We start from the raw sequence: 26,206 nt of genomic DNA on the forward strand, positions 1-26,206 counted from the left end.
CACTGTCTGTGTACCCACATGAACCCACCTTTATATAGGGTAGTATTTGATATTAATGGCTTTCTTTATAATATGAGCATCTTTGGCAACATCAATGTGTTACTGTGTTTGTTTCAACAAACCCACATTTGTTCCTTTTTTTCCCTCCAGAGTGACCGACTGCTCATTAAAGGTGGAAGAATTATCAATGATGACCGCTCCTTCTATGCAGACCTGTACCTTGAAGATGGACTTATAAAGTTGGTTTTGTAAAATAATTGCTTTTTTTTGCATGCCTGTTAGCGTAGACTACTGTGACTTCTTGATAGTGTTGACCTGAAATCTTTTGTGGACAGAATCTCAGTTATCTCTAAATGTGAGGCCACAGTAAAGGAATGTTTAATAATTAAATTCTGCTTTTTTTTCCCCCTAATATTAGATAAGTAGAAAAATTCTTCACTTTAAATTAAAGGCATTTGCTTTTCAAACAGCTCAATCAGTTTCTTCCAAAATAGTTAAAGCAAGTAGGCTCTTTCCAGAAGAGAAGTAATGGTAAGGACAGTTAATCCTATGAGTCCATGAATGGCAGAAGGCTCTCTACAGCTTTTTCCCCCCATACTAGTCAGTGCAATTGCAGCCATGCTCTTAAGGATTGTAGGGCACAGAAATCTGAAATATGTCCCMTGTTGCATAGTGCAAATGAGGACCTGTTACTTCTCAGTTGCCTGTTGGTGAATGCTGAAGCACAGCACGTCCTGTTCCTACGATGTTGTTGGTCATTGTTCATGTGTCCCTTTTCTTGAATACAAAAGGTAAATGATCTTAAATTGTCATGCAATTAGAGAGAAAGACTGATTTATCAGGCCATAAAATACAGGAACTGGGAAAGTATTTGTTTGGTGAAAAACTTGAAATAYGTGTTACTGGTAGCCTGGGAAACTRTAACATAGATGTCTGTGTGCTCTGCTTGTTCTGCCTTAGTGGAGACAAGGGTCTCTGAGCTTTGCAAAGTTATGTAGTGTGTCTGAGCACTCTGATGTAAACAAGGATCAAAGCGTTTTTCTTGATTGCTAAACATTTTCACTAGTGACCTAAGAAGCTTGGCCTSCAGAGGCTACAATTTGATGCACAGAGATATAATTATGGTTATCTGATAAATAATTAATTGCCTACTTGTTTTCAGAGCTCCTTAAGAATATATAATCAGATTAAAAGTCCAGTTCTTTATATATCTAGCTACTTATTATGATTTCAGCTATTATAATAGAAAAAAATTCAGCACTTTTATCCATGTACTATGCAGTTTTCTTTTTGATACTTCATTCTGTCCTCGCAGTTGTATTGTTGCTTGTATTGCAGAAGTGGCAAAAGGAGCATACTGTTTTAACTGGAGAGGATACAAAATTTTGAACATGTATCTTTTTTTTTAAGCGACAGTTAACCAAGTTGTGCTCTCTTTGGTGGGTATTTTCGTTGAGTTTTTCTGTGTTTTTGTTAGTTCGGGTGCAAATTTCCTAGTAACACTTGTAAGCATCAGAACTATTTAAACAACTGAAGGCATGAGATGATAAAAGCCTGAAACTGCTGTGAATTTTATGGCTTTGATTCCAGAGGTGCAATAGTTATTGGTAGGCAGGTTAGCAATGCCAAGCTTTCACCTGCCCTTGTTAAGTACATAGACTCCCTCTGAAATCCRTGTGTAGATCCATACCTCCAGGAAGTATCTCAGCTGCCCAAGCTAATTAGGATTAATMATGAACAGACAGGCAAGACCTTAATTTTTAAGAGGCATTTATCTTTGTCCAAGGAGACAARTGCACTATTTAGCACCTCAAGTTGTGCCTGCCCCCCTAGATTTAGATGACCCAAGATTTTTCTTTGTAAACTGTGCAAGAAGTTTTGCTCTGAAATAATTGGTGAGGGCAGCCTGCTGTGAGATGGGGTTGTGCCCATTGTGTCTGAGTATTTTTAACATCATTGTGAACTGTGGCACAGGATCCTTTAGACCTGGAGCTTGAAATTCAGTCATCCACATTTCAGTTTCTGCTCCAACTTTCCTGCTGCAGATCCTGCTGGTAATACAGTATTTTTGCCACAGAATGGAGCAGAAACCAAACCACTCAACCCAGAATAGGCAATAATGTCCTGGTTTTGCTGGGATATAAAAGATCTGAGTTATTTTCCTCACTCTGAAATGACAACTGATTGGAAAAGAGACGGTTGGGTTTTTCTTGCAGCATAATGAAAATGATTTAACACAGATCATTCTGCAGAGAGGAAAGCAGATGTAACCTTGAGTGTGTTTGAAGATCAGCTATGGTTTGGAGGATGGTAGATGCTTCTTTCTGCCAATCAATGCTCAAACTGACTCCCTAGATACAAGGGAGCAATGCTGCATATGGATTTTTCCTACCTGAAACTTACCCCTGCACACTCAGATGGCAGCTGAGAGGCAGTTCTTCAGTATCTAGATAAYAGTTTAAATCTTTGGTGATTGAAGTTGCCATTGGCATATAAGTAATATATTTTGCCTGCATCTCTCCTGCCTCTGTTACTGCATGAGGCAGTGAGCCCAGTGCCAAGTGGGCAGGTCATGGTCTGGTGCCTGCTGTACTCTGCTCCATCCCTGCCAAGGGAAAGGGTTGGGTCCCTCCAGGCTGGAGTAAGGAACAGGTGGCAGGGTGGGTGACTGGGGATGTGGTCTACAGGCTGGGCAAATGATGAGTAAACTTAGGGGGAACCTCAGATGCCTAAAAGGTCTGGGTTTGATGACCACTGAAGCACCACCATAGAGTTCTGGTGGAGGTTTTCAGCTGCCTTGGGTGAAGCTTAGGATGAGTTGAAGCCTGCTGTTTCTATTGTGCTTTAATCAGCTCATGTACAACAGAATTTACCAACTTGATCAACTGAAAATTGTAAGCACATCAGCTTTCTGTGGGTCTGAGTTTTCTGGTTGCTGACATATGAGGAAAGCAGCTCAGTCCTTTGTACAGTGTCTAGAATGCAGTTATTTACCCTGTTGTATTTTTTCACCCACAAGTAACTGAAGCCCATTCTTACATACACTTTGCATTGATGAGTGAGCAATTCAGGAATCCTGTCACATTATCTCCTACTCTCTATTCTACAGAGTCAGAATAAAAATTACCTTGAGCACCAGTAAAGATCAGACTTCTCTCAACCCTAATCTTGATGCCAGGGCAAGAGATGAGACAGATTTCTGACAGGTAGTAGTGTAGCATCATCCACAAAGGCCGTTTGATCCCATGTCACTTCAACGTGGATSATTTCAGCTGAATAAGATGTTACTCAACTATAGACTGAAAATAATGAGCACTGAGTCATCAAAAAATTTCAGTRTATAGTTAGAATGCTTTCACTTTGTTAGAACATGTGTCTTCTTGAAGAAACTGGTAGATACTGATTGTGGAAGAAAATAAAAGATGTGTAGATTTGTGTAGGTTTTCTTCATATTATTCTCAGAAGGTGTGTTAGTCCTTGGAATGCAGTTATTCCTTGGACATACTCAAAAAAATTTTTTTTCCCAGTTCAATTTCTTAGCCACATAAATTCTCTACAAAGGTGGAGGGTTGTTTTGATTAAAATCTTGGGAGTGGATTTGACTAACAAAAATTRGTGCAACACTATTACTGCACATGAAGCTACCTGACTTTATGCAGGCATTGAATCTTCTCATGGGTGCAGTGCCTTATGATATGCCTTTATGAGAACATTTTAACACAGAGGAGCTTCTGGTAAYTTTTGTTTGTGCAATTGGATGTGCTGGGCAGCTGCTGGCTTTTGCATCCAGGTCAGTTCCCCATTTGTCAGGGTGTTTAATAATACCTGATATGTGCACATATTGATGACTATTGGGTGTCAGACATAGAGGTGCCCCCTCTCCTGAGTAAGCCCTCCACAGATGGGTTCTGTGCTGGGCAGCTGGGACCCCATCCAAGGATGCTGGTGGAGAGTTTGCCGATGGAATGGCTGTGCTTCCCTCCAGCCAGAGCACCAGGGGAGACAAGCTGCTGGAGGTGGCATTTTTGCATAGCATATAAAACAAATTCTTGACCTTTTGGGGCTATTTATTAACTCTGCCAGTTTGGCCAAATTCCAGCATGAATAATTATCCCTGGGTTTTTTTTTAATTTTTTTTTCCCACTGGTTTTAATGAATACTTACATTCACTTCTGGTTCTACCGTATCACAGTTGGCTGTTAATCAGAAGCTGTTGAACTGTAGCTGGGAGTTGCATTTTAATATGGGGAAACAGATTCAGCAGCTCAGATGTCTGAGGTATTTAGTTAACAGTGGATGAATGTTATTTTATCCAGACAAAAGAAAATTAAGACAAGGACTCTGTGTCTGTAATATGAGATAAACTAAGTAAACTTTAACTACCTTACAGTTACCTCTAAGCCCAAATATATTGTGTTGTAAGTGCAGAGACCTGGTTCCCACACAGACCCATACTTTTCCTGTGTGGCACCATGCAAAGTAGACAATAAAAATGTAGTGTGGCTTTMAAAGTTAAAGGTTAATTTATTTGTAGTTGTGTCCATGAACACTAAAAGTATTTTGATCATAGGTGTGTGGAGTTTTATATCGGCCTGGGTGACAGATTAATATTTTTAATAGTGAAAAAAAAATCCTGCTTTGAAGATCCAAAGGGAAAAAGATGGCAACAGCTTATTATAAGTTTTCCACACAGTTACACAGAATGTTTCCCTAACTTTTAACTTCAAGAGGAGGATGAAGAATATGGGATATGTTAGATTAAATGTGTTTAGGTCTCTTAGATATGTATTTCTGTATCTTAGGTTACTTAGATTTCTTTTTAAGGATAAATTTGCATTGTTTGATGACAAAATAATTATAATATTTTCTGATATGCCTTTTCCATATATTTACAATTCCAGCTYGTTGCCATATTTGATCTATGTTTCCCTATTTTCATTTAAGAACTTTRTATACAAAACTGGAGCCCCCAAGAGAGCATTGTCTACATAATTTGAATTGTTTAAAGATAGGAATCATATTWAAAAATAATCAATTTTTAATGCTGGCACATTAGAGCTCCTTTATTGGCCACCAGAGCCATGCAAAGCAAGTGGAGCTCACAGCTCAGCGAGGCAGCTCTCATMGCTTTGTTCTGCAGAGCTGGGCAGGATGGAGGGAACGGGTGCTTGAGCTTCAGCTTTCCTTCAAGGACCCCCTCCTTCTGTATGGCCCTGGGTCCCTCTCCCCTACACACGTCAAATAGCTTTGTCCTCTGTGCTTGTTCAAATAAAGTAATACTGTCTTTCCTTGCTGTCCAGGCAAATAGGAGAGAATCTGATTGTCCCTGGAGGAGTCAAGACCATAGAGGCTAATGGGCGCATGGTCATTCCTGGGGGAATAGATGTCAACACTTACCTACAAAAGCCCTACCAAGGGATGACTGCTGTTGATGACTTCTATCAAGGCACAAAGGCAGCGCTAGCAGGGGGCACCACCATGATCAGTGAGTACTAGCAGTGCTATCTCTAGCCATGCCAGGCTGAAGCCTGTGCAGCATGTGTAGGGATAGCTACCAGAGGTTTCATCATGATTTTCTGAGATCTTCTGCAATGAATCTTCAAATGTCTGGGCACTGTGTTCAAAATCCATTCATCATTGTTACCCAGGATTGGCCTGAAAACGAACCTACCTACAAGAATTGTCTCTTGGATTTTCCTCTGAAATACAGAACAAGCACTGAGAGATAATATATGTACTCTTGGGAGTTTTGGAAAACAGTGTAGGTAGCATTGTAAGTATATGGCACAGAAAATCTGACAAAGATCTGCTGTTCCCTCTTAGTGCCATTTCAAGGGCTTTGGAAACAAGGTGCTTATTTATGAACTTGGATTTGGCAGCAGGAACTGAGGAAGTCCTTACCAGAGATGTCCTGGAGGAACACCTTTGTTGGTGAAAGGAAGAAGTGTTTCTACTTGTTAAAGACCCTTCTTACTTGTTAAAAACCCTTCTTCTGTCTACAGATGGTGTGACAAGATTTACCTCTTTCCTTCGGCAGTTACTTGACTTTTGTTAGATGTGAGGCAGTGGTTCAGGTGCCGTAAATAGTCTTAGCTTCTTTGTGGAGAGAAGCTTCCCAATGGAATTTTACTCCCACTGAATTGGGATGTGGGTTTTGTTTGGTTTTTTTTTTGGTGATATGATCAGCTGCAGGTATTAACTGGAGGACTCTCTGGCCACAGGCACAAAATTCACTGCTGTTCATTCCTTTTGTTAATTTTTTTTGTTTTCAGTCTGTGTTCTTCAGTTTAGTATTCTTGTGTGGTGTTGAGCTTGCAAATATCACTGGTGAGCCAATCTTGCTTTGTTTTCATACTAACTTTTGACCTAGCCCTGCAGAAACAAGTACATATGCATAAGTAATCATGTCTTTGTCAGTAGATGGTGTGGCACCATTAGAGGCAGAAAGTCTTGAGACAGTGGAGAGGAGAGCATTCAATCTAAATTATAGTGTGACTGAGTGTTTGTGCTCAGCATCACCCCCATTCAAACCTTTGGCCATATTCCCAGTTTTGGCTGCTGAGAAAACAYTGAACATCTGCACTGATGTATTGGTAGAGCAGAGTGGGCCAGTTCAGTGACTATGAGACACTGGTTAATTATTGTGTTTGCTGTGAAATACATAGAAATGGACACATCAGACAAGAAATTCAGCTAAGTCCAGGACCTGTGCTCTCTTACACTTCAGGAAGGGGAAGGACAAATATTTCCTAAACTGTGAGGTGTTCGGCTCTCCCTTTGTTTGTCTATTGATGCTACACCAAGCAGGTTGGCAGACTCATCTTTAGTACAGATGCTTCACAAAGTCTGCTACACCTGAGACAGCAGGACCTGTCTGACACCCCATAGTTACAGTCAGCACACAAAGTGCCTCCAAAGCTGCTGTTTTGGCTGAGATGCTGRAAGACTGCTCTGGGGAAATCTGAATAGATTGCATGCTGTGCAGCTAAAAGACACTCAATCTCTTTTTCAGTTGACCATGTGCTTCCAGAACCTGGATCAAGTTTACTGACCTCCTTTGAGAAGTGGCATGAGGCAGCTGATACCAAATCCTGTTGTGATTACTCTCTCCATGTGGACATCACCAGCTGGTATGATGGGATTCGAGAAGAGCTGGAAGTGCTGGTGCAAGACAAAGGTTAGTGAGTGAAATGTAGTAGTATTTTTATTATATTTATATTTCATTATATTAATATTTAATATCATTCTATTCTATTCTATTCTATTCTATTCTATTCTATTCTATTCTATTCTATTCTATTCTATTCTATTATATCATATGGAGGTGGAATTTTGAAGTATTTTAATAAATACACAGGCATCGGTTATGCTGCCAAAGGTTCCATACTACCTTGAATTTGTATTTTCACTTGTTGCAGTGTAAAATGGACCTAAAACTTTGTGTGTATATATGACTCTGTCCAATACAGGCATGAAAAATTAAGATGCATAGATTGTCATGTACAAATGTATCACTTTATCCTTGCTTGTATTTGTGGAAATAGGCTCAGACATTGCATAGGTAGGTTTTATTTGAAGGTAAAACTTGGAGATCAGCGTTTAGGTTAATCAGCCAAGTCACCTTAGATCCTCTATTTACTCAATGAAGAAAATGAAACACAACGGTTCAGATTTTAGCTAGACTGAAATCTTGCAAGAAAACACTTGCAAGAAAAAGGTCACTTTTTTAGCAACCTAAGGCCCTAAACTTGGATCGCTGTTTGGTTAAAAGGCCTACATCATGTGAGATGCTATAGGTTACCCTACCTGTACTCCAGCTACTGCTTSAGAATGAAACCTCTCCTAAATGCATTTCCACACACCCAGGCTCAATGTGGCAATCTCATATATGGAGGGGATCTTGTTGACACCAGATACCTGTGTKTGAGCCATGGGACCTAGCCTTCAGAACATCCTTGCTTAGATCTTGTTCCTTAAAATTGTGCCTAGCAGCATGTATTTTTTTTTCCAGAATCATACATTTTCATGTATTTTTCACTTCATACTTTATTTGAAAATTAATGGTTATTAATTAGGGAAGATTTTCTGAAAGGGTATGCAGTTTCCATGAGCAAATCAGAATGACTCTTCTGTTGTGAAACCTAAGTTTCACAACAGATATGTATTTGCAGCATTTCACAACAGATATGTATTTGCAGCATCCTTTGTAACATGTAGTGCTAATGATGACTTAGATGTGAAAGGTTCTCTTTATGAAAAAAAAAAAAAAAAAAAAAAAAAAAAAAAAAAAAGCCAAATGCTATTTTTGAGTGAGCAGTTGTTTGCTGAGGTGCCATGGAGGTGCAGTCACCTGGGGAAATTTATTCCATGTCACAAGATGCTAACAGTACATGTGCTGTATATCCAGACTTTAGGCAACAAAACAAGTCAGCAAGACTGCATATAATTTAGGGAAACTGCAGCTGCTCTTACATAGGTCTCTAGTGTAGGTGATTTTTACAAGGTGATGACATCTGTCAACACAGGTWGTGCCAAATCTGTGCTGTTTCCCTGCTTTCAGCATTAACATGAATCTGCTGCCATGCATTAGCTGTCTGTACTCTCAGACAGGTATGCTGTGCCTTGTTTCAAAGGTTGGACATTATTTCCCAGAGCTCCTGGATCACAGATGGCTTAGCACTCCCAAATTTGCCTGAGGGTTAACACTAAAAGCCTGATGCAGATGGTTAGGTTAATAGTTTTCTCCAACTATTGAAATGTGAGGTTTCTGTATAAATCTGACCTGCCTCTGAGGAATCTGTTCCTGAACTGGGATGTATGATGGGCCCTTGGTGGCCTCTTCACTGGCCAGAGCATTAGGAGGTCACCCTTGTTCTCATGTATGTCTCAGGCAGTGTGAATTACTCTCATGTGTTAGGAGACACGAGGTAAAGGCAAGTATGAAAGCACAATAGGAAATAATTCAGTGTGGCAAGGGCTTTCAAATTAACGGGTAATATTTCCTGATAATTGGAAACATTTGAGCCAGCTGGTGCAAATAGACTTGATGTCAGTGGAGTGACCCTGGTTTTCATCAGCTGGTAATCTGGATTGAATATCTGGGCTGATTGTGGGTGAGTTAGCTGAGTGACAGAGCTCTGCTCCTTGTGCTACATGTGCCTAATGCAATCAGCATGAGTAACGGGGGAGCTCAGAGTGGCTGTTGAGGTGCCTTGTCATGAGGTATAATTGAACAATTAATCAGTTTTAAATCAATACAAAGATAATTTAAGAAGACACATGCTTTGGAAGGGACTGGAGATCTTGTAGAGCCAAATATTGATTATAACACTCAAGCTTGTAGCATTTCAGCAGCTATTTTGGGATTGGGCTTCTTCAGTATATGCAAAAGAGCAAGAGCCCGAAATTGCTGACAGGGCCTCACTGGTTCCTTTGAATCACTTTGCCRCTGTTCAGAAAACATGGTAAATGCCTGAAATATGGAAAGGATTCTGTTGAGTACCCCTGGTGAGAGAGCAAATAGGACATTAACAAGAATGTAGTGTGTGACAGATGTTAAGCATTAAGATCAATAGGCCATGGACCAGGGCTTTTGGAAAGCTGCATAATTCCAATGAGTAGGTCAAGGAACCAGGCCAGGGYAAGGAGTCTAATCTTGGATACCTGTATATGTAAATTTGTGTTATTTACCATGGTGTCTGTTATAGGTGCTCTCTTTGCAAGCCAGGATTGTTCACATCATCTCTCGTGTTAGCTGTAAAGGCAGCCCCTGGAATCTCTCCCACTGTGTGTTTACCTGGTGGTAGCTGAGGGTGTGAATGTGTGTTTGCAGGGGTTGTTAATTGTCCTTCTGAACTGTGCTAAGGAGCAGGCTYAGGATCCTATGGCAGCATCCCTACTGGGATCCCTTCTACTCCCATTAATTTCAGGSARAACATWAAACAGAGTGGGAGCAAAACTCAGKCATTTTATGAARGTCAGAAGAGKGCCCAAGAAGACAGAAAGGCAATAGAAGAAATGAAAATACATTATTACATGGGTCAGTATATGTCTCCAGCCAGAGTATTTAGAGRCAGCTGCCTTATCTCCTGCAGGACTGTGATTAAATGAATTGCTTTTGTCTAGAAGCTAGTGGATAAGGGAGAGTAGTGGGTAACCCAGCTCTGGGCCTGCAGCGAAATGTGTGYGAGAGGGCTCAGTCCCCTGCCATGACTGAGGCTTGGCCCAGGCCTGACACACCCTCATCGCTCTGTGTGTGCATGGCCAACCCCACAGAAAGGTGGCTCCTGGGTACAGCTGACATCTGACACGGGTGGGTTCATGGAGAGAAAATCACTCATTTCTCTAAGGCAGGTAGGATGGATGTGCTGGGTGCTGCTGTGAGCAGTCACAGGGAGATGGCTGAGGGCATGGGGCTGCAAGCATTGGCCCCAGCAAAGGCCAAGTCAAGCTTAGCTTTTCAAATAAGAACGTACTAAGTACTTTGAAACTGTAATGAGCAATAGATGCAGGGATTACAGTTAGTAAAGGCCATATGTGTTTCCTGAGAACTTGATAAATAGGAAAACGGGAAGAAAGGATGGGTTTACAAGCTGACAGGGCTCCGCCTTTCAGACTGGGTTTGCTCGGCGTGGAAGACAGCAAGGAGGAGACAACTCCTGCTTTGTGCTTCTCTCTGAGCTGCCTGGACGTAGCAGAGGGACTTAATACCAGGGATCATTTCAATGTTTTGTCCTGCATGTATCCTGGGGTATTTTAGTCCTGTAATTGTGAAGAAATGAATTCTATGTGTGTGTATGAGCAGTCATATCCTCTGCCTGGGGATGTGTTTGYTCATTCTAAACTCAGGAAGGAGTTTTATCTTCATGAGAGAGCCTTATTCATTTTGTGTAGACAACATGAATAATATGAACAGATCTCTTTCTTTTTCTTCTTGCCTCAGGAAGCACWGTTTGCATCACAGCCGTTTTGAAATGCAGCATGCACAGCTTAGATAACTTAGAATTTACTTTTCTTTTAAGCTAGAAAATTGTGAGATTGGTCCCTGGACCAAACTGGGGATCTTGTMAGTAGACTAAAGAATAAGGCAAATATATAAACTAATATGGATTCCTATGTACAGAGATTATGAACAGAAGACGTTTGTAATTCTCATTCTGTGAGAATACAAAGCTGTGTAAATAACCAAATCTTTGAAATAAATAGCAACCCTTGTAGGAATTTGAATAAAGGGGGTTCTTGACAACTGACACTCAACACTGGCATCTCTTACGGATTTCTGAAATTTGAAACTGTCATCTTTCTTGTTTTTTATGACTGCCAGGATAAATCCTTCCATCTTTGGAAGGTGGAAGGAAAGATRTGGTGAGCTGCCTGTAAAACTGGTTTCAGGCTTTGTWTCCACTCCTTCCCAGTGTCTACCAYCAGTGAAGCTGGGTGCTTTGGAGTGTAAGATCAAGAAAAAGCAAGTCTGGATGCACATTCAGATATACAGTTCCTACATCTTAGCAATTTGGGAGAACCTAACTAGAAGTTTTATCTATCAAAARGCACTGTTTAGATCGTGCTGAAATGTTTTCCAGATTAGATAAGGAAATGTAAAAGAAAAACAGTGATTCACAGAATCTTACACAAGGTTTATAAACTTCACAAACTTTACATGCTTGCTTTAGCCACCATCACTTGTCTGTGATTTGGCTACAAGCAATTCTGCTTGCAGTGGTGGCTGGGTTACTCCGGGGATGACCACAGACAACCCACAGCATCCAACAAATTCCCTCGGAGAAAAGGGCATCCAGCTTCTAGTGCTAGCAGCTGTAAAGCAGCTGTGAGGCCATGCTTGGTTATTGGCAATTACTGGTGAAAACCCTAGTCTGGTCATGCTCCATTACTTACTTTTCTTGAAGTTTTTGTTCAAATACAATTTAAGAATACACTTACATGGCAACACCTTTGAATTTTGTCTTGGAACAGGTGTGAACTCTTTTCAAGTCTACATGGCGTACAAAGATCTCTACCAAATGTCCGACAGCCAGGTATTGCTCTGAATGCTTTTCATTGCTGTGATCTGTCCTCTCTTTTCTCATCTCCCTTGAGGAGTTGCTGAGGTTGAATCCCAGAGAAACATTCTCACTGGCCTGASTGGCACTGGGGGAAATGTGCAGTGGTGGTTTGCTCTCTGGAGGGTCAGGGCTTAGTTGTGTAGAACACCTGCATGTGTTTCTTCAAGTGTACGACATTCACCTCCTGCAGAGATCTTCTGGTGTTTCCCAACATTGCAGCCACTCAGCTCTGCTCAGGATTTTGCTCATTTTATTTTCCAGTAACCTTTTGAGAACTCTAGGTCAGAGAGGGAGAAAAAGATGAAGCACTTGAGGCRGTGGCAGTTGTGAGGTTTCAAGAGTTTCTTGGTTGCTGCACGCAGCTAAATGGAGTTGCTCTTTGGGGGACGTGGCCTTTTCTCATTAGGGCTGGAGATAACAATGATCTTGTTTGTCCAGAGCTCATTACAGATTCCAACTCTTCAGCTTTCCCATTCATACATGCCAGGCCACTGTAAATGGACAATAACATCTGTTAGTAATGATAATGTTTGCTTATTCAGTTGAGAAAATGTTTCTTTCTTACTTATTCCCAAAGCTACAGCTCTTGGTCTCTTAAATAATTGTTGTTATATTTCCAGTACACATGGTTTTAATTGGAATTTTAGACATAATAATATATAAATATTCTCTGAGAGGCAGTGCCTGTTAAATTCAATTCCTTGTTGGAATTGCCAAGAGAAATATGTCAAAATGTTTAATGTGTGGCTGGACTAATGGCTGTTCCCTTGTTTAAATGTCCATGTTGCAAGCTGTGTATTGCAGCCTATTTAATGCTGCATGAAATTCCTTAGTGCAAAAGTAGACACTGAAGAACCTATGTCTTCAATATTTTATGTGTTTGAAAACTCAGCTCCCATGTTACTGAAGTCTGGTTTAAAAGAGGAACACATAAGCTCAATAAGTTTTGGAAAGGACTTCAGTAGATGTGTGCTCAGAAATTATCAGTAAAGGAAACAGGTTCAACTATTGCCCTTCTTTATGGATGGGTGTTGAATCTTAGAAAGCAATGAAAAAAACAGAATTAAATTACAGAATTAAAGAAGTTGGTGAAAGCTCAACAATGACTTCTCTAAGAAGATGGTGCAAAATGCCTACACTTCAGAAAACAGTTCTAGCTGAAGGAGTCTGTAGTACATGGCAATAATTCTATTTTACATTTGCTAAAACTACAGAAAAGAGGGTCACTAAACTTTGGCCTGCATGGGAGGGCATGCTGAGGTGGTCCTGCTAGAGCAGACTCTGTCCCAGGGAAATCCAGCCCTGCTTGGGGCTGTCTTGGTGCCATTTCTGTCTGCAGGGGTGGGTTAGTCAGCACCAATCAGTGAAGCTCAGGTTCTGTGTAAAAAAGAGGTCATTTGCTATTCACCAATATAATTACCAGCACAGAAGGTACAAAATTGAAGTGAATAGAGAGGTCTGAGTGTTAAGTAATGTGTTTTCCGTACTCAGCAGTGTTTCCTTCTTTGTACTACCTGCAGCTTTATGAAGCCTTTACCTTTCTAAAGAGTCTTGGGGCTGTTATCCTGGTCCATGCTGAAAATGGAGACTTGATAGCTCAGGTGAGTGAACCATCATTTTTGCTTCACTTTGTGAGATGACAGATACAAGAGAGGAGAGGTAAAATAGGCCAGTTAGAGAATGGGTATGAAGAAAGGAGAAAGGAGCTCCCTTGAAAGAGCCTTAATATGGCCTGATGCCCTGCACGCTGCTGGTTTAAAGCCTGGGGTGAGAGAATTGAGGCCCTTTTGCATTAATTGGCAGAGCATCCTTGAGACAAGGCAGTGATCCAGGCAGCTCCTTGCCTTGGCCACAGATGGGGACTAGATAAAGGGGACAGAARGAAGGAAGAAGATTTCTTCTGAATCCTGCAGGTACAAGTGAAGCAGAACAATGAAAAGCCTTGTTCACAGRTTTTAGGTACAAAAAGTGGATCTGGAAGCTTTATGCTAAAGTCTCTTGCTGCAGCTATCAGCATAAGCAGCACAGTGAGTTCAGAGTGGGTATTAAAGCTCACAGGCCTATTTATTTTTGAGAATATTCTTATAAACCTCTGACATTTGAGGATAAGAACTACTGTGATCTTGTAGGCATTTCAAAAATGTGTATTTAAGTACAATCCATGCTCTCAGAAGATGCATCTCAGAAGCAGGAAGCTGGGCTCAAGGTCAGTATATTCCATTAAAGTGTCCTGGATCTCCAGGGCAGTCCTTGCAGGTCAGCTACTTTCCTCCCACTGGACTGTGCCATGGCTCTGATCAGTGCCACAGCATACGAAAACATAAAGAGAGGCAACCCAAGGATAGCAGCTGATAGCAAACTTCCCACTGGTCTTTCGGGGGCCAGGATTCCCCTGTAAAATAGAAGAGGTGGGTTTGGGCGGGTGTTGTTATAATATATGTGTGGCAGATGAAMCTTTGAAGGCTGTTGCAGAGATGTCTCACTCCTCTGATCCCTCGTATGTGCATCGAGCCCCTCTTAGGTCGGTGAGGCTCCAAGTGAGCCATCTGATTTATCTGCTGAGCTGCTTATCTGTGGCTTATCCACCAAKGACTGGGCTGCAGAGCTGACAAGGAAATTACAGCAGCTAAAGCTGTCCTTGAGATCTGGACAAGTAACCCACCTTGTCTCTTTGCTAAGAGAGAAACTCAAGGGAATGTTTGAGTGGTTGGGCACTTTGTAAGAGCTCTTGCCTTGGGTGTATTTTGTTTTTCCCTCTGTGGGAAAAACACATCTCCATCTACCTGGTTAGAACTTACCCCCTTTGAGATCTGCCTTCCAGTTTTGAGTTTGGCCAAAATAACCACTGGGATCAAAAGTTACTGGTAAGGAGTCAGCAGGCACACACAATGCAGTCATATCCTTCCCCCACTGAAACTAGGTGACAAGCCTCGTTTGAATTCAAGAGAGGAAAAAAAGCTGATTTCTCATGAAGTTTAGCATGAATTAGAACTACTAAATACATAATTTATAGTTTTAATACACCATGAAAAATAACCAGTAGAATTTAAATGAATAATGATAAACATGATTAAGTCAATATTATTGTACAAACAGCAAAATAAAACAAATCAAATGGCACCTGTGATGTTTTGATAAATTCCCCATTAAAATCAAGGTGCACACATGAAATTGCCTTTTTGATAGAAATCTATTTCAGTTACATTTTTCTCTGATCAGCCTTAATATACAGCCATCGAATATGAACAAAAAGGACAGAAAAATTATTAGGAAAAGCTGAAGTAGTAAATACATGTAAATTATGTTATACATCGATATATTTCTTTGACATTGCCATGCCTCATAAAATCAGTCTTTCCTTATGCTTTTATTTAGAAGAATTATTTGGATAATGAAAAAAAAAGCTGCCTGCACATAAGTTTTTCAGGACTGTCCTGTGTGAAAATACAACTTTGATCTTATCAATCAAATACTTTAGTTTATTAGCACTATCAAGTCCTCTTACRGTGGGTAATTTATCATATGATCTGATTTTATTACTTCCTTCAAGATGCAGATCTGTCCTATTTTGTGTATCTATTCTGTGCCAAGTTGATTTTTTTTTACATGGTTGTAACTTCATTTTTTGCTGTGTTTTATATTTATTTATATTTTTATTTATATTATCTGAAGTCTTTAACTGGCACTGTTCAGAGCCATTGAATTAATGATCCAGAACAGCTGTTTTTAAGAATACCTATAAAACCTTACAATTTTCTAACCAAAATGTTCTTACATGGTCAGATCTTTTCATTCCTGTTAATGCCTCTTCAGCCTTTATTGATTGCAGCAAAGGCTAAAGGATATATGAATGTTAACTTGTTCAGGTTTTATTGGAGTATATTGGTGTGAGCTTTTCACCCTCAGGGACCTGGGATTAGATATTTATTAGYTGACACATTCAGATATGTTCAGTAACTTTCTCCTGGTCTCTAGGGGACATTTGTCTGTGTCACAGAGCCATTACATCGTTGAGCTGGGCTCATTAAAGCCCTGTTGTTAGGGCAGGCCAGGGCCAGAGGTACAGCAGCAGCCCTGRTCCTACTTCTGCTCTGCTGCCAGGCCTGGACCAGCCCCAGATGAAAAGGGTTTGACCACCAGCTTCTGCGAAAAGGGAAATCTATTCCAATACCGATGTTTGGCCTTACATTAAGTGAAGCTTTTTGTCTACTTTAAAAAAAATTACCTCATTGCTATGAAGCTGGATAGTGCAGATTTTTTTTTTTCTGACAAACTCCCATTGGTCTTGAGGTGGGCTTTTTGATGTGGACACAGAGCTCTCACAACTGTAGGTCACTTTGCTTTATAAAAGCATTATTTTAGTGATTTACTGTGTTGGAAGAATGTGTTACAAAAAACCAAAAGTGTCAGCAATGCTGAGAGTTTAAGAAAGTGCTTTGTGGACTGCAACCAGAGAGGAATTTGAGCAAGTAAATAAGGTATGACATGCTGGAAGTACCCATAATTACTATTTAGTGTATTGGTTGAAGCCCATCCCCTGGGCTGGTGTTGTAGTGTCAAGTAGGACTTTCTGGAGGGCAGAGGAGGTTTCCAATGGTGCAGCCCAATGGCTCAGGGCACAAATATGCTCTATCACAGAACAGAGACCMGCGCTGGTTGTGCTGGTGTGGCATGGGACCAGTTTAGAGCCAGTGTTTTCAGTGTTCAGTGGGCTTTGCAGCTGCATTTACACTGACACTAAAAGAGGCAGCCAGACAATCTGGCTGCTGTTCATCTCTCTGAGGACACTGRGTGCCAGGGTCTCATCCTGGAGCTGGGTCAACATTTATCTCTTATGTTGCAGGAACAAAAGCGTATTCTGGAGATGGGAATCACTGGACCTGAGGGACATGCCCTGAGCAGGCCAGAAGAGGTAAGAGACTTTGCCCATTTTGTCATTTGTGGAAGTATTTTGTCAAACACATAGTGTCAGAGCTTGACTTCTGTATGTGCAGATGATGGATGGGTGCATCAGCAGGTGCATCAGCAGTCTGCTTCTCCCACTGCCTCTTCCAGTATTGCTCAAAGTCTGAAAAGTCCAGGTCCTTTCAATTTGTTTGCTTGCCTGAAAAGCCCTTTGGATGCTGCAGTAGGTGCATTCCCCTAGTCCAGGGATAAGCATGTCCTTATGCATTCAGGAGTTGCAGCTCCTAACGCCCCGGGCATGGGTGTCGGTGTTTTTTTTTTTAATGTGACCTTTGTGTTTTGATTTGTGATGACAAAAAAGTGGACTTATCAGGCTGCAAATCAGCAGTGCAGCTTGAGGGTTAGGCCTTGGAGTGACTGCATTTATTAAACGACTTTGGCTGAAAACCTCCTATGAGATGCATGTGCACATCTATTCTGTGCATRTGCATACACCCACGTGCAGATCTACTTTCATGCTGGCAGATACATTGGTGTCAGAAATGCAGGCTGGAGAGATGCAAATATGTGAGTAGGGAAAGATGCTGTGAGGCAGCTCAGTTTTTGGAGCTCCCTTATAATAAAATCTGGGCTCTGGTGTGGATCATCTCAGGCATCTGGAAAGGGTYTATTTAATGACAAGGAAAATGTGGAGATGTGTGAATGTCCCTTAATGTACACAGCTCAGACCATTAATGGAATGGTGGAGGGCAGTAGTGGGAAATGAATGCTTTCCTAGAAAATCAAAGAAATGAGGTCCTGGGGATTTGAGGCTAAACTTGAAGAGATTGTTGTGGTTTGCAGATCTTTATTTAACTTCTCCCCGAGGCAAATGGAATCAGCTTAATTGGTCCCATTCTTCTGTTGAACTGTTTATGTACTTTTTCATTTTGCTGTTCAACTTCTACCAAAATTATTCTAAAAGGATTGAATTGTTTCCTTTTAATGAGAGCAAGGGCCTAAGGAAAAACTGCATTTGTAGTTTTCAGAAAAGAATTTTGCATCTATCTGACCATGCATCTGTCTGTTTCAGCACTAGTGCTCATGTATAGAGGCCCTTTGTGTTTCCCTGCTCTTCTAAAGGGGCATTTGGGGTTTCCAGAGCAAATGTTTTGGTACAAGTCCTAGGACAACCTGAAGCAGTCTGACTTAAAGAAAAATATTTTACAAAACTGTAAAAGATTAAGCCATGTGATTTTGCAAGGTCTAAGTTGCTAAACTTTTCTAGCAAAAYTCTTGCACAAAAATTTCTGTGCCACTGAGTCACTATTTTCAGTTACAACAGAGTTTTTGGTATTAAAATGCCAATACTGTGAGTCCATCTGGGATGGATCTGGTATGAAACTGATTGGCTGGGGAAAGGAGACTCCAGAGCTGCTGGGAAACACTGCTCCTCCATCTGAAGATGCTGGCTTTGTGTGCCTACRTCCCAGATGGCTCCCTGGGAGGAGATTGCCTTTACGCTTGCTGACAGAGGGAACTTACTGGGCACTGCTTCAAAGGCTTCTATRGATTATGGGCTAAATTCAGTCCATAGTGCTGAAGTTGCTTTGTGAGAATTCTTTATATTCACTGTCACCATTATGTAAAGATTAGGGAAAGCTACCAGGGGGAGCTTCGAGGTTGTCTCTGAGCAGGGGTAACATTTTCATGCTTTGTTCTTCCATCTGTAKGGTAGGAGTCTGAAGCAGGAAGGTGGGAGGGAGGTAAGGAGGAGCTGCATCAGCTGCTTAGATATGACCTTTCCTGGGGTGCAGGGAGCCAGGGAGCTGTGTTTGTGCTGGGAAAGCTGCACCTTGCCAGTGAGCACAGCCTGGCTGTGGTTACTGCTAGTGCCAAGTGTTTGAGGGTGGGTTAGCTCCCTGTTTCCCAGCACTGTAACTCTCTCTATGGAAAAAGAAGAATCAACCTTTGAAGAGCTGTTGCTGAACAGTGACAAATATGAAAGAGTCCTCCAGTTCATTTTTTGTTCAGACTGCTTTTGCAGTTAACTTTTCCTTCCTTGTTTTGCTCAGCTTGAAGCAGAAGCAGTTTTCCGTGCCATCACAATTGCCAGTCGAATAAACTGCCCAGTGTACATCACCAAAGTGATGAGCAAGAGTGCAGCTGATATCATTGCACTGGCCAGGAAGAAAGGTAAGTGACTTCCTTTGCTCCCCCAAATTTGGTTTGTTTTTTGTTGTTGTTGAATAGAAGCTTAGTGAAAAAACCTTTACATCTTGTCGCAAATGCCAGGCTATAGGGAGAGGTTACCAAAGAACAGTAGCATCATCACAGATTAAAAATTTATGGCTGGGAATGATGAGAGGGAATCCTTTTATATTTTTTAGTTGAGAAACTCTCCCCACAAACTGCCCTCTTGAGGACTGAATGTATCTCTTCCCTATCCTGTTTTCCCTTTTACTTTTCCCTTAGATTGCTATATCTCTGTTCATGGGAGGGCGATACTTTATTCCTAATGGGGTTAGGACATCTTCCATGCCAGTATTTCAGGTTGTCACCCTCTGAGATGTGGCTTTGACAGCGATTCTGCTGTTAGAGCTTCTTGGAGCTTGCTTCTGGCCTTGCTGCTGGAAGCTGAGCCCTCAGATGTGCTCTGCAGGTCATCAGCCTTGCAGGGGTTGTGGTAGGATCCAGTTACGAAGCACCCAAAAAGGCTTTGCAGGCCTGAAGGCTGCTGCTTCCAAAGCTGCATTTGCAAGTCAGGACTGTTCTGGTGGTTGGCACTACAAAGCTCGTGAGCAATATGGAAAAGCCAAAGAGCAAATTATTGTCTTGATATTTGTTTTCTTGGAGACTTGGGAGTATGGTGCTGGGRACCATATGCTGCTATCTGCTGGTGCTGTGCCCAACCTGGGAGTAGTAAAAAGGCATCTGTCTGCCCAAGTGATCCACCACCCAGTGCACTCAGAATTGGAGCAGCAGAGAGAACATGGCTGTGATTAAAACAGTACAAATTAAAAGCAGGTCTGAGCTGTCTCCTTCTGGATTAGAATGAAAGATTTGTAAATATGCTGATCAAAAGCATGTAGAGCTCAGAGCGACTCCTGATTAATTTTTTATCATACAGACAAAACCAGGGCTGTTTAATTTTCTTGGAGCTGTACTAGCCATGTAGCAATGTGTGAATTATACATGGCTGCATGCAGGAAGCAGTGTCATGTGCTCAAGAGTGGGTTGTAATTAGTTCCTGTATATCCTTGCTTTCTCCAAGGTCCCCTTGTTTTTGGAGAGCCGATCACTGCCAGCTTGGGGACAGATGGGACACATTACTGGAGCAAAAACTGGGCCAAGGCTGCAGCTTTTGTGACCTCACCATCWCTGAGCCCTGATCCTACCACTCCAGACCACTTAAATTCACTCTTAGCATGGTAAGACTTCATTTGTTTTTTATTTAACAGGGTTGATGGTAAGGCAAGTGCAAGAGCTACATGGGATGAACATCTGGGGATCAGCCTGGTTTCTGTTAGACCAGTCTTGAACATGAAACAGCAGAGAAGGGACATAGAAAACCCAGGATAGTTACATCCTTATGCTTAGGCTGTCAGTCAAGTGAGCAGTCATGGACACTCCACTTCCTGGTTGGCTTGATGGAGAGGAAGCTGTCTGCTATTCAGGAATTAATTCTTTCTCTTTCTGCTTTTAAAGTGATTCCTAGTTGTACAAATAGATTGTCAGGACTTCAAACTGGCCTTCTCACTAGTTCTTAGTTTTCTTTAGCAGAATTCTTGATATATGATGGAATGGCATCTAGTCACTGTTCAGCGTAAACAACAGCCCCCATCTTTGAGAACAGACTCAATTTTAAGCCCCAGTCATATCTGACATGCACAGCTCCTGAAATGAGGGCTGTTCCTAAATGCAGAGAYACCCAGAACCAAGAAAAATTTATTGGGGCAGTTTTTGTCCAAGCTGGTGCAGGGCTTTAAGCTGTGAGTTCTTCTGAAAATGGGGTTGTCCTAAACTAACTTGTGTTTGTAGCAGAGGTCCGTGAGCTTATCTCCTGCATATTGAAAGCTTCTGACTTTGTAGTTTGCRTTCATCTGGGAGGGACCAAAATCATACAAGCTTACCTTGCAGCCCTGTTACTTTTAGCTTGTCTTGTGTCTTTATTGGCTCCAGCATCCTCCAGCTGGAAAAGCAAAGATAAGTAGTTACATGCAGGACAGCTATGGCAAGAGACAGCTATGGCCAGAGTGGATCACAGAGGAGACTGTCAGGGACTCAGGTGAAGACACTGGAGACTGAAGGCCATCACTTGATAGGGCAGGGATGTGAGCTGACTGCCTTCAGGTTGGCAGGGAGAGTTTAATCACTAGAGAGCTGAAAGGAATGTGGACAGCAGAGGAAGAAGTGTCTTTCTCAAATAGAAAAGAAGTTATCAGCAATGTCTTGCCAGAAACCCAGACTGTAAACCCATGTCTGAAAGTATTTCCTGCCTGTAGCCAACTGTGGGTCTTCTTTAGCTTAAGCAAAAGACCATCTGCTCTGAAATGATCTAGAAATTCACAGCTGAAGCCCCACCAGGACAGATTGCTAGGGCTGGAATGAGGAACTCAGCTTACCATTCAAATACTCATTTAGCTTCATGTGGTGGCACCCACCTCACATCCTCCCTCCCCTTTCTGGAGTTTCCAGTGCTTTAGAGCAGTGGAATTTGAACCTGGAAAATGACCATCTTTAGAGCAGCTGCCTGGGAGGTGGGTGGGGACACACATGTGACAGGAAGCTGCCATCAGTCAGTGCTGCACAATCTCCCCTTGCACGATGGGTCAGGCTGTGCAGCCCTCCAGAGCCCACTCAGGCTTTAACTCCGCTGCTCTAAAAATGCTGCAGTTGAGCTAAGTTACATGTGGCTCTGGTAAGAATATGCAGCAGTTTGTTCTCTTGTGACAGTCTGGTGACAAAAATTGCTTTTTCATAATGAGATTTTTCTTCCAAATAAGGACACAGAAATATAATTACTGTGTTGGTCTGATTCACCACTGTCAGCACTGTAAAGGGTGAATCCTGTATGAGGGTAAGGCTCTTAGCTAGCAGGTGTAAATGTATGTCAAAATGTTTGACTCTTTACTCTTTTAGAGTGGCTATATATGCTTCCTAGAAGAGAGTCCCAAAATAATAGTGTGAGGGTCAAAGCAGATTAGCTAAAATAGCAAGAACATTTTTAGAATTGGAATCCAAGTAATGACTTTTTAAAACTAACATTGGAAAGACAAACTGAGGAGTTACAGAAGTTTTCATTATTCTCCAAGCATGCAAAAATGGCTTTTTTTTTTCTAGTGGCTTAAAGTCCTAGATCTTAAATGACAGCAGCTTAGCCTGCTTTCAGTTTTAATACTTTAAATCTATACTGTGAAACTAAAAAAAGAACTGTATATTTTATCAGTCTGCCCTGCATTTGTGGGGAATTTTATGCAAGGATGATGGTAAAGACAGCAYTTCATGTTTCACTGTTGATTTGGATACAAATGTTTTACGTTCATTAAAAAATCCTTACAACATCCTTCCTCTGCAAGCACACAGCATACTACTTACACTCTTTTCCACAGAAAGCGTTGATTTTCCGCTGAAAAGCTAAATCTGTAAAACCCCATCATGTCTKACGGATTTTCYAGATTGAATTTKYCTCATGAAATGTGGTCCTTGTGTCWTGTRTGGGTCATGCACCTGAGTTAGCTTTAATCTTCCATGGTGTGCTGCTGCATTACTGCAGCTGTGATGTGTCACTTCTTGTGAATCTGATTTGAGATCTTGGTGCTTCACAGAAGATGCAACTTGCCAAGAAAGCCTTGTTAAGGGAAAGATTAAGATGACAAGGTATTGATATGGCATTTATTTCATGATGATCCCTTCTTGTTCCCCAGTTTTTTAGTTGATGTTACACTTATCCTGCATTTGACTGTAGAGTGTGCCCATGTGGTTAACCAAGAGGTGATGGATGGACTGCTCTCAAGTGACACACTTCAGCTTCAGAAGTCTTGTATTGATTTGACTGGGGAKTGCAGTTCATGTTATTAATGTCATTAAATGTCAGAGGAGAGGAAATATGGAGTTAAGGAGGCAAATCCTTTTTATCTTTCAGGTGTAGGTRTTAGCAATGTGGCATAAGAAACACAGCATAACCTCTGGGAAGTGGGCAGTGATACAGGGCCAGGCTGTGTGTCAGGTTTTCATGCTTGTATCAACTGGAGTGCAGAAGGAAAGAGGCCACAGGAAGCCTTGCTGATTAGAAGAGCATCCAAAAGGAAGAAATGGCCTTGAAACCTTCTGATTTAATTGTTGTGTTAGAATAAATGAATGTTTAACTGATTAAATTGGCTTAATCYTATGGAGTAACATCAAGCAGTCATTAATAATCTGGAGTAGCTAAAGCAAAGCTGCCTTTTCTGTAGTAAATTCATGGGTTTAGCTTCTGCTAAAARCTGGATGGATGGCTTGTAAGCAYGGTGAAGAACCAGAAAAGAKGCSAAGGGCTCTTTTCTGTCAGCAGTCRTTAGGKCTGGCAGCCCAGAAAATGGCATTAGAATTACTCATATGTGACACTTTTTTCTTATGTACTTGGCTATTTGTTAACTTGCTGGATCTAGATTTCTGGACCRGAATCATTCAGGTGTTTCAGATCTGGAATTTACATAATCATTTAAAGAAAAGGATGACAGGATCTTGGGGATATCACCCTTATGGAGTGACGGAAGAGAAGTCATAGTGAATTCTGAAGTGCTTGCTCTTGTAAGCTTAGTCAAGTGCTGAGAATATCACATTTCCTGTGAATATTGGAGAACCTTCTTTTTTGTCTTTCTATTTTTGCAAGATTCTGCATATTGATTATGTCCTTCCTCATTCCCAGGAGCAGCTGTAATCCAGTTCYGSTCTCTKMAAAAAARAAAAAAAAWTCTCTAGGCTGAAAAACCCAACTTCTCAAATAAAAGCATTGTTAAGTGGTAGCTCTTTTTGCGTTTTTCTCCATGCCTTTTTCTGTATAAGACCCTTAAGTTTGATTAATCCAAAGTTTGACTTGCATTATGCCTTTTGTTTTTTCATTAGAAAACTACCCGATGAAAACCTTTCTTTTTTCACTTTCTTGGTTCTTTTTTGCAAGGTCAGCTAAGAAGTATTCATGTAAGCTTTGCAAGAAAAACACATGTGCAAGAGAGAAATGCAGGGGAACACATTTGAAGCTCATGACTTTGCATTGTGAAATTTGCCATTAGTTTTTAATGTGGTTGTGAATTAATTTATCTTGAGAGTGGCAGACATTTCATACAAGCTTCTGATCATTCCCTTAATCCAGGAGTAATCCTTTGTCCTGGTTAGTGGGCTTTTGCCTGATCTCTKTCGATAAGCAGCCTGGAACCGGAGGGGGCCATAATCCAGGAGTTCAGGGTGCTCCTGGGGGAAAGTGGAGATGTCCAGTGCCATTGTTGCTCTCAGTGATGTGCAGCCAATGTGGAAAGGCTGCTGGCATGATTTACAGCCTGTGCCTCTGGTGTGTATGCTTGAAAGGTCCATTCACAGCCTGTTGAGACCAAGGTCACCTTGGTGATGCCTGGTCTAAAGCTTCTGTGTATTAACTCCACAGTGGGGACCTGCAGGTGACGGGAAGTGGACATTGCGCCTATAGCACTGCCCAGAAAGCCATTGGAAAGGACAACTTCACTATGATTCCTGAAGGGGTCAATGGAATTGAGGAAAGGATGACTGTTGTCTGGGACAAGGCTGTAGTAAGTAACTACTTACTTTTATGGACTAAAAAAACCCATAGAGTGTTGGCTGAATAATGAAAGGCAAGAGACTCTTGGCCATTGCTTAAGTGATTTTTGAGAAATTCTGAGAATTCCCTGAGAGAATGCTACTGTGAGGTGAATTGCTTATTTCAGAAACCTCTTCCAGTTTTTTTTTTTTAACTCAGGGCTATGTTTCACTTCTGACACTGCAACAGCATTGTGTTTTATTAGACCTGAGGCTTCCCAGACTCCACTGCTCTATTTTCCGCTTGTGTCGGAGCGGATGCTTCTGAGAGATGTGGTATCTGGAGCAATTTAATGGTTTTGAAGTGGACCTCATATAAATGTGATGAATGGATTGTTTGAATTTGGGAAGTGTCTCATCGTTTTCGAGAAACTACAAATGGATGGCAGCCGAGCCTGAGGCTAAATGATGAAATGCTTTGAAGGAGAGCATTGCACGTAATTCATACTGGCATAATTTGCAGCGGAGTGCCGGTATAAGTCAGGAATTTTTTGATGGTTCCATGGATTCTAATGTATTATGATATTCTCCCTCCATTGTCTGTCTCCACGTGCACACCCTGCACACTCACACACACTCATTGCATTGTGCTYGAATGCACATTGCAGACTGGGAAGTGGTAGTATTTACAGTGGTCTGATGAGCACTTTTCCCAGGCTGTGTTTTATAACCACTTCATTCAGGGACAGCTATTGAAATTCCAAGCACAGAAGCAGCTTCARATACCTGCCATGTAGAAGCAAAGCAGGGAAGCAAGCAAAGCACAGCCAGCTGSTATTATTTTTCTTTTGTTGCTCCCTCAATGGTAAGGAACTGCAGCAAGGACATGAGATTTACAGGTAACATTCAGTCCTGCACCACTGATTAGCTTATACTTTGCAAATCTTATATTTTACCAGGCTGGAAATAAGTGTTTATTTMATATTAAAAAGTTTGGCAYTGTTGTTCTTCYTTAGAACATTGTTCTTGCTCATTGSCAGGGAAGACCCCAAAATACCCTACTGAGAAATGAAAATGCTCTTCTGTACAGTTACAGTTACCATCACTGCCTGTATACCAAGTTCCATTGGTGATGACATTTCTCCAGGCAAGGACTTTATAATTGGTTGTATTACTTAGATGTGTAGGTGTGACAGTACTAATAATAGAATGGACTTAATTTGCAAGAAATATTCCCCAAAGTATTGGAATCTTGGTCCTTTGTTTCATCTCATAACACTCATACAAGCTTCTCTGTTTTGAAATTGTTTAAATATTTAAATTACTGGACTGGCAACAGAACATATTTAGGCATCAGAGAAAGGGACCCCAGATAMCTGAGCACCTTGGTGGTATTGTGCACTAAGGTTTTATTGGCTGTCCTTTGCAATGCCTGGAGTAACACACTCATTTCTGTGAAACTTCCAAGTAATGAGCCATATATAAAGTCCTGTGTGGTACAATCTGTG

At 41.3% G+C, this 26,206-nt stretch overlaps 1 protein-coding gene across 2 annotated transcripts in view; it reads left to right on the plus strand.

Annotated features, from left to right (window-relative positions):
* The window catches only part of CRMP1 (collapsin response mediator protein 1), a 49,160-nt gene that overhangs the window by 16,714 nt on the left and 6,240 nt on the right, over positions 1-26,206 (plus strand). For both annotated transcript variants that reach the window (XM_057373497.1, XM_057373498.1), the window contains exons 2-10: positions 151-239; positions 5,301-5,485; positions 7,013-7,177; positions 11,974-12,035; positions 13,583-13,663; positions 16,906-16,974; positions 19,022-19,142; positions 20,221-20,377; positions 24,589-24,730. In XM_057373497.1, coding sequence (XP_057229480.1) covers positions 151-239; positions 5,301-5,485; positions 7,013-7,177; positions 11,974-12,035; positions 13,583-13,663; positions 16,906-16,974; positions 19,022-19,142; positions 20,221-20,377; positions 24,589-24,730 — 1,071 coding nt within the window. The remainder of the gene's footprint in view (positions 1-150; positions 240-5,300; positions 5,486-7,012; positions 7,178-11,973; positions 12,036-13,582; positions 13,664-16,905; positions 16,975-19,021; positions 19,143-20,220; positions 20,378-24,588; positions 24,731-26,206) is intronic.

The sequence above is a fragment of the Malurus melanocephalus genome, unplaced genomic scaffold, assembly GCF_030028575.1.
Source record: "Malurus melanocephalus ecotype Western Australia unplaced genomic scaffold, MMel_1.1 scaffold_199, whole genome shotgun sequence".
Taxonomy (NCBI): domain Eukaryota; kingdom Metazoa; phylum Chordata; class Aves; order Passeriformes; family Maluridae; genus Malurus; species Malurus melanocephalus.